Source organism: Lacerta agilis, chromosome 12 (assembly GCF_009819535.1).
Source record: "Lacerta agilis isolate rLacAgi1 chromosome 12, rLacAgi1.pri, whole genome shotgun sequence".
NCBI classification, from domain to species: Eukaryota; Metazoa; Chordata; class Lepidosauria; order Squamata; family Lacertidae; genus Lacerta; species Lacerta agilis.
This window is the reverse complement of record NC_046323.1, coordinates 13036893-13047588: the sequence shown is the minus strand read 5'-3', so window position 1 is coordinate 13047588 and position 10696 is coordinate 13036893. Positions and strand designations below refer to the sequence as shown.

At 44.1% G+C, this 10696-nt stretch overlaps 1 protein-coding gene across 3 annotated transcripts; it reads left to right on the top strand.

Annotated features, from left to right (window-relative positions):
- Positions 1-2034: 2034 nt before the first annotated feature.
- Positions 2035-10115, top strand: GGCT (gamma-glutamylcyclotransferase). Of its 3 annotated transcripts, none has more exons than XM_033165336.1 (4): positions 2045-2488; positions 3430-3575; positions 6007-6142; positions 8144-8185. In XM_033165336.1, exons 1-4 carry the CDS (start codon positions 2321-2323, stop codon positions 8168-8170), a joined length of 477 nt encoding a protein of 158 aa, XP_033021227.1. In that variant the 5' UTR covers positions 2045-2320; the 3' UTR covers positions 8171-8185. The 3 variants fall into 3 exon arrangements, with proteins under 3 accessions (XP_033021228.1, XP_033021227.1, XP_033021226.1); XM_033165335.1 differs by lacking the exon at positions 8144-8185 and adding an exon at positions 9935-10115 and having other exon boundaries at positions 2050-2488; XM_033165337.1 differs by lacking the exons at positions 6007-6142; positions 8144-8185 and adding an exon at positions 9935-10108 and having other exon boundaries at positions 2035-2488.
- The last annotated feature ends 581 nt before the right edge of the window (positions 10116-10696 follow it).

Genomic DNA, 10696 nt, shown 5'->3' with positions numbered 1-10696 from the left:
ATGCCCCCCTAGTGAGCCTTCTTTTGTTCACTTCTTTTTATTTTGGGGCAGTACACACCTATGTTTGTGGAACTGCAAACCTTTCCAGTCATGTGTTACTCCAGTCAAATCCCACATATGAATGTGGGGAAAGATGATGGTGTGTAGCCTGGTGTAAATTAATTTGTAGCCTGGGGGGGTTACCACGGCGTGGACTGTCCCTGAGAACTGTAGACTGTCCCGGGGACAGGTGAGGGTGCTGATCCCTTATTTTCAAATCTGAAACTTGACAGCTATGGAACCGCCCTAATCTAATCTAATTAATAAAATAGCAGAGCAAAATGAAATGAAAGAAACTAGAATAGAACAGAATAGGAAATTTAAATGTTTTGTGTGATATAATTTTTATTTTTTTACAACTCTTATTTGTAAAATTTATTGTAACAATTCTTGGTTTGTATTTAGTTAAAATCAATAAAAAACTATTTACAAAAAAATGAACAGAATAAACTAGAAAAAATAGAATAAACTAGAATAGAATAAGAGAACTAGGATAGAATAGAATAAACTAGAATAGAACAAACTGGAATAAAAGAAACTAGAATAGAATAGAATAGAATAGAATAGAATAGAATAGACGGCAGAGGCACTCCCTTCCCCGCCTCCGCCTCCCTATCCTGCGAGGTCGCGGCGCAGGAGAAGAGCGTCAACGCGCCTCCACGCGCTTCCACCTGGACATCCGGGAAGGCAACGGAGGCCGGCCCGGGAGCCAATGGAAAGGGCCGACGGTGGTTCAGCCAATGGCGGCGTCGCGCGGCCCGTCTCGGCCGCCGTGTTTTCTGCCGGTGTTCTGCCGCTACTGCTGCTACTGAGGCTGAGGCGAGGAAGGCGAGACTCGGGCGGGCGGCGAGGGAGGGCAGGGGCGGTGGGCAGCCGGGCCTGGGGAAGAAGGGGAGCCCCCCGAGGAAAGGGCGCGGGTTCCCGGGGTCCCTGGAAGGCGGGGCGAAATCGCCGCTCTGCGCCCCAGTCGGTCTTCCGTGGAACTGCAGAGCTGGGAAAGGGACCCCCGGGGGTCATCTAGCTGGCCCCCCGAGACGCAGGAACCTGAGCTAAGCATCCACGGCAGATCTTTTACATCTCCATTGTACGCTGCACTGCATTTAAGCAGTTTTGGGTCCTCTTCATTTTTCAAGCTTTTCCGTCTTCCTGGATGCACATTATTTCGAACCCAACACCCACCCTCTTTGCCAATCAGGAGGGCAGTAGACTCGTGCTTAAAGGTTTCTGCTTCTCCTAATTTGCTGGGTTCCTCTCTTTCTTAAGTCTTTCGATTCCATTTCCCTCTGTAAAGTTCAGTTTTCTTGGCTGAACATTTGCATTTGGCCCCCTGATCTAAACCGAAAAGCAGCCGTTTTGCAATAGCTGCTACATCATCTGTTTGCTGCTTAGGAAGGTGTTGAGTCTGTTAAAAAGTCTTGGGTGCTTTACGGATGATGCATGCACTTGCAAACTTCCTTTCTACGTGGCTACAATCCTATGCACGCTTCCCTTGGAAAAAACCGTTATTTGAACACAGTGGGATATACTGCCGAGTAAATATGCTTTGGTGTCTGCCAGTTTCCCTAGGAGGTTTTAATCTGAAACCTCAGAACCTCCATATCATGCATTCGTAGCACAACTCTCTCTCTCTCTATTTATATATAATGAGATAAAAGTTCAGAGATTGAAGAACTTCCAGTTCTTCATCTGTCCACTATATACATATAAACAATAATCACTTCATCCACTCCAATATAACTCCTAAGAGAACACCACTTTCTATAAACAAATTATCTTCAGTCCTCGAACCCAAATGCCATTATTTCATTTTCTTTCTCACATAGTCTTGAATGGTTTCCAATTTTTAGTAAATGTTAACAATGACTTCATTTCTTATCGAAAATACTTTCTAGTAGCACCTTAGAGACCAACTGAGTTAGTTGCTGGTATGAGCTTTCGTGTGCATGCACACTTCTTCATTTCTTATTAAACATGTCGATTTTGCCATCTCAGCTAAGTCCGTTAATTGTAAAAACCATTCTTCCATTGTTGGTAATGATGTCTCTTTCCATCATTGCCATCCACTCCAGTTCTGACAGCAACGTGATGTTACTAGGAAAAACAAAGGAAAGGCAGAGCAATAAGGAAGGGAACATTTCTGTTGTTTTATATTCAGGGTCTGGGCACGGGTAAATTTTGTGGTACTTGGGAACTACCTGCTCCATGCTGTTTTTACTACCTGCACACCTTACGAACAAATATCTCACCTCCATTTTCTTTTAACAGGGCTCCTTTCTAGCAGATGGAAACCTTTAAGCACTGTACACCGTCCGGTTTGGGTGAAGGGCTGGATGTCCAAAGCTTCGGGAATGAAAGCTTATCGTATTTTGCCTACGGTAGTAACTTGTTGCGGGAGAGGATAACGTTAAGAAACCCGTCTGCAGTTTTTCTCACCCTGGCACAGCTACTGGTTGGTGCTGTCTGTTTGTCTCTTTATGTAATAATAATAATAATTTATTTATTTATACCCCGCCCATCTGGCTGGGCTTCCCCAGCCACTCTGGGCGGCTTCCAACAAAATATAAAAATATGCCAAAAATACCTTTGTCTGCCATTGCTGTGACTAGGACATGCAGCAGATACTGCTGTGCGGTCATCACTTCTGTCAAGTTGCAATTGTTTTTCCAGGGAAAGTAGTTAGCCTGGGAGGCTTCCAATTTGGTGCAGAATCGGTCCTGCTCATACCCGTGTGGTAGTGGTGTTTTTTGCAGCAACTGCGTGATGTCATTGTCGTCATCATGCCAATCCATACTTTTTTATACATTCAATCTGGATTTCCACTTCTTGTGGAAAATTTGCTAAACAGCCTGTTACCCATCTGCAGTCACTCCTGGTGCAGAAGCTTATTAGTCCATTGAAAAAAAAAATGTTGGGCATGTCATCATGAGTGTGGCACTGTTTTGGTGGGTGGTCTTTGTCACCATACCTCTGCTTCTGTTGCATCTGTGGAATGCTCTCCCCAGGGAAGTTTGCCTGGTGCCATCCTTTTAAACCAGGCCTTTGGTTGATCCTATTTACATCCTATGCCCTTTTAAAATGTTTTTTTTTGGGGGGGGGAGGTTATTGGGTTGTTGTTTTCATTTTTATTAGGTATTTTGTGGTTTTATACTTTATCTTGATTTTATTCTGTGAACCGCCCTGAGACCCCCGGGTATAGGGCGGTATATAAATTCAATAAATTATGATGATAATTTTTATTAATGAATGCGATTTTAAATTGGACCCACCATACACTTTTCTTTCTCCTGTCTTACCGATCCACTCCACAGCTTTGTTTGAATTAATTGCATGTCTTTTAAACCTATAGATATATAAACGGAGGTTAATCGTTCTCCTCCTTTTAACCTGTAGGATTACAAACTTGCTTTTGGCTCTCATCATGGCAAGCCCAGTTCTAACTGGCATGGAAGTACAGCAACTATAATCCATAGTCCTGGCGATGAAGTGTGGGGAGTCGTATGGACAATGAGTACTACCGATTTACCTTCTCTGGATAGGTGGGTGTCTTCAAGTTCTGCCATCTTCTCTCAATTTAGTAACTTAATGAGCCACACACTTGCTTAAATGTTCTGGGTATTTTGTTGTATGTATGACACCAATTCTTTGCAAAGCAATTGCCGGACTCCAAGTGAACAGTTTCAGTGCGGGGGGGGGGGGGGGCGGAATATGACTCAAGTATGAAGTGCTCACTTGTAACATTTACAAAATAGAAACTAAGCGAGATTTTAAAATATATATATATATATATATATAGTGATTTTCCTGCATGCGCTAATTACCAAAGCCCATCAGTTCACTTCTCTTACAGAATTAACAGCTTTAATTGGGTATTTTGCTCCTGTCGCAGAATCTGATTTAATCAGATGGGGTTTTTATCTTTGATAAAAGCAGCAGGGAAAATATAAAGAATTACGCCATTGTAATAAGTATGCAGATCCTGTGCATATTTACTCAGCGGTAAGCCCTCCTGTATTCAGCAGGCTTTACTGCTAGGTAAGTGTGCATAGGATTGCGCCAGAAATTTACTTCACCCCTATTGACAGCTGTAATGGTGAAACAGAAAGCAATAGGAGATCTTTTTTTAAAGGGGAAAACTACAATGGAACCTCGGTTCTCGGACGTCTCCGTTGAGAAACGTTTTGGAACCCGAACACCAAAAACCCAGAAGTAAATGCTTCCATTTTCGAACACGCCTCGGAAGTCGAATGCCTTCCGCTGCATGTTTTTCAGTTTTCTCAACTGAATTTGCCGACAGCCCTTTGAGCCTCGGTTTTTGAACGTTTCGGAAGTCGAATGGTCTTCTGGAACAGATTACGTTCGAAAACCGAGGTTCCCACTGTACCTGTTGCAGGAGTTTAGAGCTGTGCACGACGGCCTGTCCCCTGGGGCTTTTGCTGAACACCAGTGCCTAACCTTGATGGTTTTGTTGTACAGTGGTACCTCGGGTTAAGAACTTAATTTGTTCTGGAGGTCTGTTCTTAACGTGAAACTGTTCTTAACCTGAAACACCACTTTAGCTAATGGGACCTCCCGCTGCCGCTGCGCCGCCAGAGCACAATTTCTGTTCTTATCCTGAAGCAAAGTTCTTAACCTGGAGCGTTATTTCTGGGTTAGCGGAGTATGTAACCTGAAGCATCTGTAACCTGAGGTACCACTGTATTGCCGTAATCCCTCTTATGACATTCATTTGGACTTGCAGAGTTTCAGCCATATGTGGGCTGGTTGAAATGGTGCAAGTCTAGGCCCAAGCAAGGCGAAGAGCTTGAAAGCTCTTTTCCTGCCTGGTCCACTTGGGGTTACACAGCGGAAAAAAAGAGCTTTTAAGCTCTCTGTCTTGCTGCCAAGCTCTAGGAATGCTGGGGATGCTTCCTCTCTCCTTCCTCACCCTTTAGCCAGAGGGCAACTCCAAAGGTTTGGCTATACCCATATTTTATGCATATTCCCCCAGGAACTGACCCCCTGCATAAGATTGGGTATTCCTGCATAATGTTTTCTGCTGCTTATTAAGTCCTTGTAGTTTTCTTTCTTCTTGGCTGTACTTTTTATCTTAGGATGTTGGTTTAATTTTAATGTGCCCTGCGTTGGGCGCAAGAGAGGGTGGTAATTTTAAATAGATGAATAATGGGGTTCTCTCGTGCTGATCTGCGTAGTGGCAGCAGCCGGAACAGGGATCTCCTCCTTGCTGGGCAGGGGAACTCCCTTACGATCTTTAAGTGTTCTAGTAAGTATTAAGACTAAGTAACATTGCAGATGAATCAGTGAGACTGCACCTGCTGACTATGAATGGCAGCACATTCTGAGAAAAAGCTTTTGAGTTCATGCAACACACATCACATGATGGTTGATGGGTTGGCCAGTGACTTCAGATATTCTAGGCAGAAGCATGAGGGAAGGAAGTGAAAAGTCTGCACGTGGTGGCAGTTCCTTCTTCTGGCAAGGGTGGGATTGGTAGCGACTGCAGCCTTGTGACTCACTTCTTGAAATAACTGCCCCTATTAATAAACGCTGTTAACTAGAGTCTCTTCCTCTTTAACAGGGCCAGTGTTGCGTACATAACATTTTATGCTTCCAAGCCCTTAAAAGCTGTACAGACATGTTGCCAGTTGCTACCCCATTCAGCCAAAAGATTGTGGCACCAACGGGGTGTAATGTAGCACAGTCCATAAGAGAAATTACCTAAGGATGTTCAGTAAAAAGCCACACAACTCTATACTATTACTGTACCTCTCCTCTTATTTAGTTCTAACTAAATTTTGTGAACAGCAGCTCAGAAAGCTGCTGTCTGGATACGGCCTAAATTTCATGAACTTAACTTGTCTATGGTCTGGGTGGCTTTCTAAATTAATAGTCTGCTTAGAAAGCAAATTACTACACTTTCTTTCTCAAGTCAGTGATTTGATCTGAAAGGTATTCCTTATTCTGTTTCAGACAAGAGGGAGTTGAGCAAGGTATTTACATCCCAATAGAAGTTACAGTCCAGACTCAAGAAGGGGAAATACTTAAGAGTCGGAGCTACCAAATGACAGACTATGTCTTAGGCCTTCCTTCCCCGCAGTATAAAAAGGTAAGTTTCCTTTGTGATTCTAAGGAGAATATGAGCGGATGAGAGAGAAGCTGGGTTACTAATCATAGTAGTACGTGTAGGTTTTCTGCAAGTGAAAATGAACTCATTCATAAAAGCCTACCTACGTGATGCTACAGCTTTGGGCCTAAGCTGTCTGTGGAACATGAGAAGCGAAATAGCTCAGCTACTTGGGTAGCTAGGGTTATGTGAGTTGCGCTTTTATAGCGGCACTTGGGGATTGCTGCGTGATATGGTGCTTTAGCCAGATCAGTGCTGCCTCCTTTTCTCCACCGAGGAGCAAACTCAGGCTCAGTATAGGCCTGCTGAGTTAGGCAAGTTGCTTGTATCTTATCAGTCGGGCTGATGACTTAGTGATAGCTTCCTCCCTTTAATATAGCCATGACCATGAATATACACTAGTGGCCAAAATTGTGGACACCTTTTGGAAAAGTGTATTTCTGAGGTTTGATGGCTCATAACACCACTTTTTTTTGCAGTAATACCATAAAATTACGGGATGCGGGTGGCGCTGTGGGTTAAACCACAGAGCCTAGTTCTTGCCGATGAGAAAGTTGGTGGTTCGAATCCCCACAACGGGGTGAGCTCCCGTTTCTTGGTCCCAGGTCCTGCCCACCTAGCAGTTCAAAAGCACGTCAAAGTGCAAGTAGATAAACAGGTACCGCTCCAGAGGGAAGGTAAACGGCGTTTCCGTGCACTGCTCTGGTTCGCCAGAAACGGCTTAGTCATGCTGGCCACATGACCTGGAAGCTGTATGCCGGCTCCCTCGGCCAATAAAGCGAGATGAGCGCCGCAACCCCAGAGTCAGACACGACTGGACCTAATGGTCAGGGGTCCCTTTGCCTTTTACCATATAATTATATATCAATGGAAAGATAATTTAATAAATGATGCAATGCAACAAAGTTTGTTCAATTATCTGTATTCTATCAAAAGCTATAGCCAAATAACCAAGCACAACTTGATACGCAGTAGCTTTCCTTCATTTGAATGTAGGCAATGAGCACGAGTGTTTAGAGAGCCAATCAGGTGTTGTGTGCCATCAGACCTCGGAAATTCACTTTCCCCAAAAAGTTTTCACAATTTTGTCCAGTAGCGTAGTTGAAGGCACTTCTGCAGCCTTCTCCTTTGCAGGGGGTTAGGTGACCGACTCTCCTAACCCTGTTGCCTCATGGTCTGATGCTGGCCATACATCTTTAAGAGGGTTGTCTAAGAACCATGTCCGCTTGAGCCCAGATCCAGCTTGGCTTGGAAGCGCCCGTCTTAAACTCATACCCTTGTTCAGCAACCAGCTGATCACAACTGCTTTATGAGCAGCGGTAGGAGTAGAGAGCAGTTCTGGCTCCATATGAGGCAGGTTGACTTTTCCCAAGTCTCTTCCTTATGGGGTTGGGGGAACATTGGAGGAATGTGCAGAATGGTTGGGAACACCCAGTTGCCTCCCCCGCCCCCAAGCTGGGTCCTCCTTCCTAACTGCTGAAACATTATTGTCGATGGCACACCAGAAAAACGGAGGATCCAGTCTTGAGCCAGGGCCCAGTCTGATAGGAAGAGTATCATAGAATCATGGAGTTGGAAGGAACCCCAGAGGTCCTCTAGCCCAACTCCCCGCAATGCAGGAATCTCCGTGACACATGGCCACCCGACCTCTGCTTAAAAACCTACAAAGAAGGAGAATCTGTTCACAACCTTCCAAGGGAGACCGTTGCATTCCTTACTGCCAGAAAGTTCTTCCTGAGATTTAGTCGGAATCTCCTTTCTTGTAACTGGAAGCCATCGGTTCGAGTCCTACCCTCCAGAGCAGGAGAAAACAATCTTGCTCCATCTTCTTCCATGGGGCAGCCCTGGAGTAGCAACCTCCCTTCTCTTCTATCGTGGACTTTTCCACTCCTAGGAATAGGGATGAGGAGGTGTTGCCCCAGCACTTCTGGAGATGATCCACCAGTCATTCTAACACGCTCCGTATGTCTGTTTCAAACACAGAACCAGCTGAACCTGCAAAACCTGTGAGATCTGTTAAGGTTCCCAACACTGGGCCGTGTTATTACATGTCAGGAGTAGCTTGGCAGACACTTAATGGCACATGCAGCCCGTAGCGCAGTAGTAATTTTCAGCTGCTGTTGGATGTCAAGACTGTTATCCAAATAAAAACTGTTATACTGTACTTCCTGGTTATTACTATTTTTTAATTAGCCAATTTTTTTACCGGTTAAGACAATCAGATTTGTATCCCTGTACAGATAACTGCCCTCAGTCCCCTTCCCATCAGAAATAAGCAATCTGTCGATCTCTCACCTTTGTCGGCTCCCACAAACTGTTGCCTTGCCAATCTTAGGGGCAGGGCACATGTTTTCAGTTTCAGGAAACTCAAGTCGTAGAATGAGCATTTCTGCTTCATTTTGCTGCTTCCTATCTAGGACCTGGGACACAGGTGGTGCTGTGGTTTAAACCACAGAGCCGAGGGCTTGCCGATCAGAAGGTCGGCGGTTTGAATCCTGCGATGGGGTGAGCTCCCATTGCTCGGCCCCTGCTCCTGCCAACCTAGCAGTTTGAAAGCACATCAAAGTGCAAGTAGATAAATAGGTACTGCTCCAGCAGGAAGGTAAACGGCGTTTCCGTGCGCTGCTCTGGTTCGCCAGAAGCAGCTTAGTCATGCTGGCCACATGACCCGGAAGCTGTCTGCGGACAAACGTCGGCTCCCTCGGCCAGTAAAGCAAGATGAGCGCCCCAACCCCATAGTCGTCTGCGACTGGACTTAACTGTCAGGGGTCCCTTTACCTTTAACTAGGACCAGATTCTGAAGATGTAAACAGCCCCTCCAGTGTCCTTTAAAAAGCCTCTCCTGGGATCCGTGAATCCTCCGGGAAAGGCTGGGAAGTGCTGCAAGGAGAGGAGGCAACTGGGAAAAACGGGTGTGAGCTCGCTCAGTCCTTTCCTGAGGGTCCTCTTACATGGCGATAGGCATATCCTCCCGCGTCATGTCAGGTTGTGGTTTGTAAGTGTGAATGGGCTTGATCTTAAACCGCAAGGGAAATGTTTTGATTGGGTGTTGTACAACTGATTTTCATTTGGTTGACTAGATCACTGGATCTATTCCTAGTGAAACTGAGTTGAATGCCCACCCATCACCTGCCTGTTTGAATCAGTTTACACACTCACATGCCAATCATCCAGTACACACAGAAATGGAGTTTTATGCGGGTATGTGTGAACCAGCGCTAACGTATTCTCATAATCCCTTTCCCAGGTTATTTGTGTGGATATGGCTTGTGGAATCAAACACTGCCGCTTTATTTATTTTTAATATAAATTTTATTAAATTTTCTGTTTTACAATTTAGAATACTCATTTAAACCTCCTAAAAATATCAGTGACTTCCCTTCTTCTCTTTCCATGGTTCATTTTGCATATCATAAATCCCTGCATATTTTACATAAACTAAACCATTCACTATTCAATTATTACATCCATCAAAACTTATTTACACTGTTGAATTTACCTTAATGCTGCCAACATTTTCAAGTGTACACAATTCCCCCCCCATATATTCAATAAACATTTTCCAGTCTTCTTTAAATGTATGTTCTTCTTGTTCTCTTATTCTATATGTTAGGTCCACAAACTGTGCATATTCCATCAGCTTAAATTGCCATTCTTCTTTAGTTGGGACCTTGCTCGTTTTCCATTTTGGGGCTAACAAAACACAGACTGCAGTAGTGGCATACATAAATAATACTGTCGCTTTAAATCCCCATTTAATATGGTTCTTCGTAGGTTATTTGTATGGGTGCAAAGCAGAATGGTTTGCCAGTGGACTACCAGAAGAAATTAGACTCTATACAGACGAATGACTATGCAGGACCTGTGCCGGTTTTTGATGAAATTGAAGCTGCCCTCGGCGAAAAGGAGATAATGAAATAATAAAGAAACGTTTTAGAATCACCTGCTTGGGTTTCTCTTGATCAACGTTTTATTTGAGTACCTCTCTTATTTTGTTAAATCCTATGCATGTCTGCTCAGTTGTGAGCCCCATTGAATTCAATGGTACTTGGTGGTGTAGGATTGCATCCAAAAATGAGAACAAAAAGCTCTTGGGTGCATCCTTGATTAAGAAATGACATTTAAGGTGGTCCTTGATTAAGTTATACTTCTAATACACAACTGCAATATTAACTGTATTTATTCCAGATTGGTTTTTTGCTTTGTTTTCTATCTCCACTACAAAGCCAGACTGGTGACGGATCACACAGTTTGCTTTAATTGACAAGGGTGTCTGTATACCAGCTTGGTCTGTCATCAAAAATATCACACAGAGCTGGTGCTGTCTTTCTTGCATCTCCACCCCCCTTTTATTTATTTTTATAATTAAAAAAGCTGGTCTCCCAAAAACCCACCCGTTTCACCATGGAGATTTTGAACTACGGTAATTTATTTTGGAGTAGGGGGAGAAGAGTTGTGCTGGCTTCGTACATTTCCCACTGTTTTAATTACCTCATGCAGATCTTTAAACTACCCCCATCTTGCCACATCAAACAT

Bases quoted from the DNA above. Each gene is read 5' to 3' on its own strand.
- GGCT (XM_033165335.1), top strand. From the start codon at position 2,321: ATGGAAACCTTTAAGCACTGTACACCGTCCGGTTTGGGTGAAGGGCTG. The intron at 2,489-3,429 runs GTTGGTGCTGTC...TTTAACCTGTAG, and splicing joins TCACCCTGGCACAGCTACTG to GATTACAAACTTGCTTTTGG. The intron at 6,143-9,934 runs GTAAGTTTCCTT...GGTTCTTCGTAG, and splicing joins CTTCCCCGCAGTATAAAAAG to GTTATTTGTATGGGTGCAAA.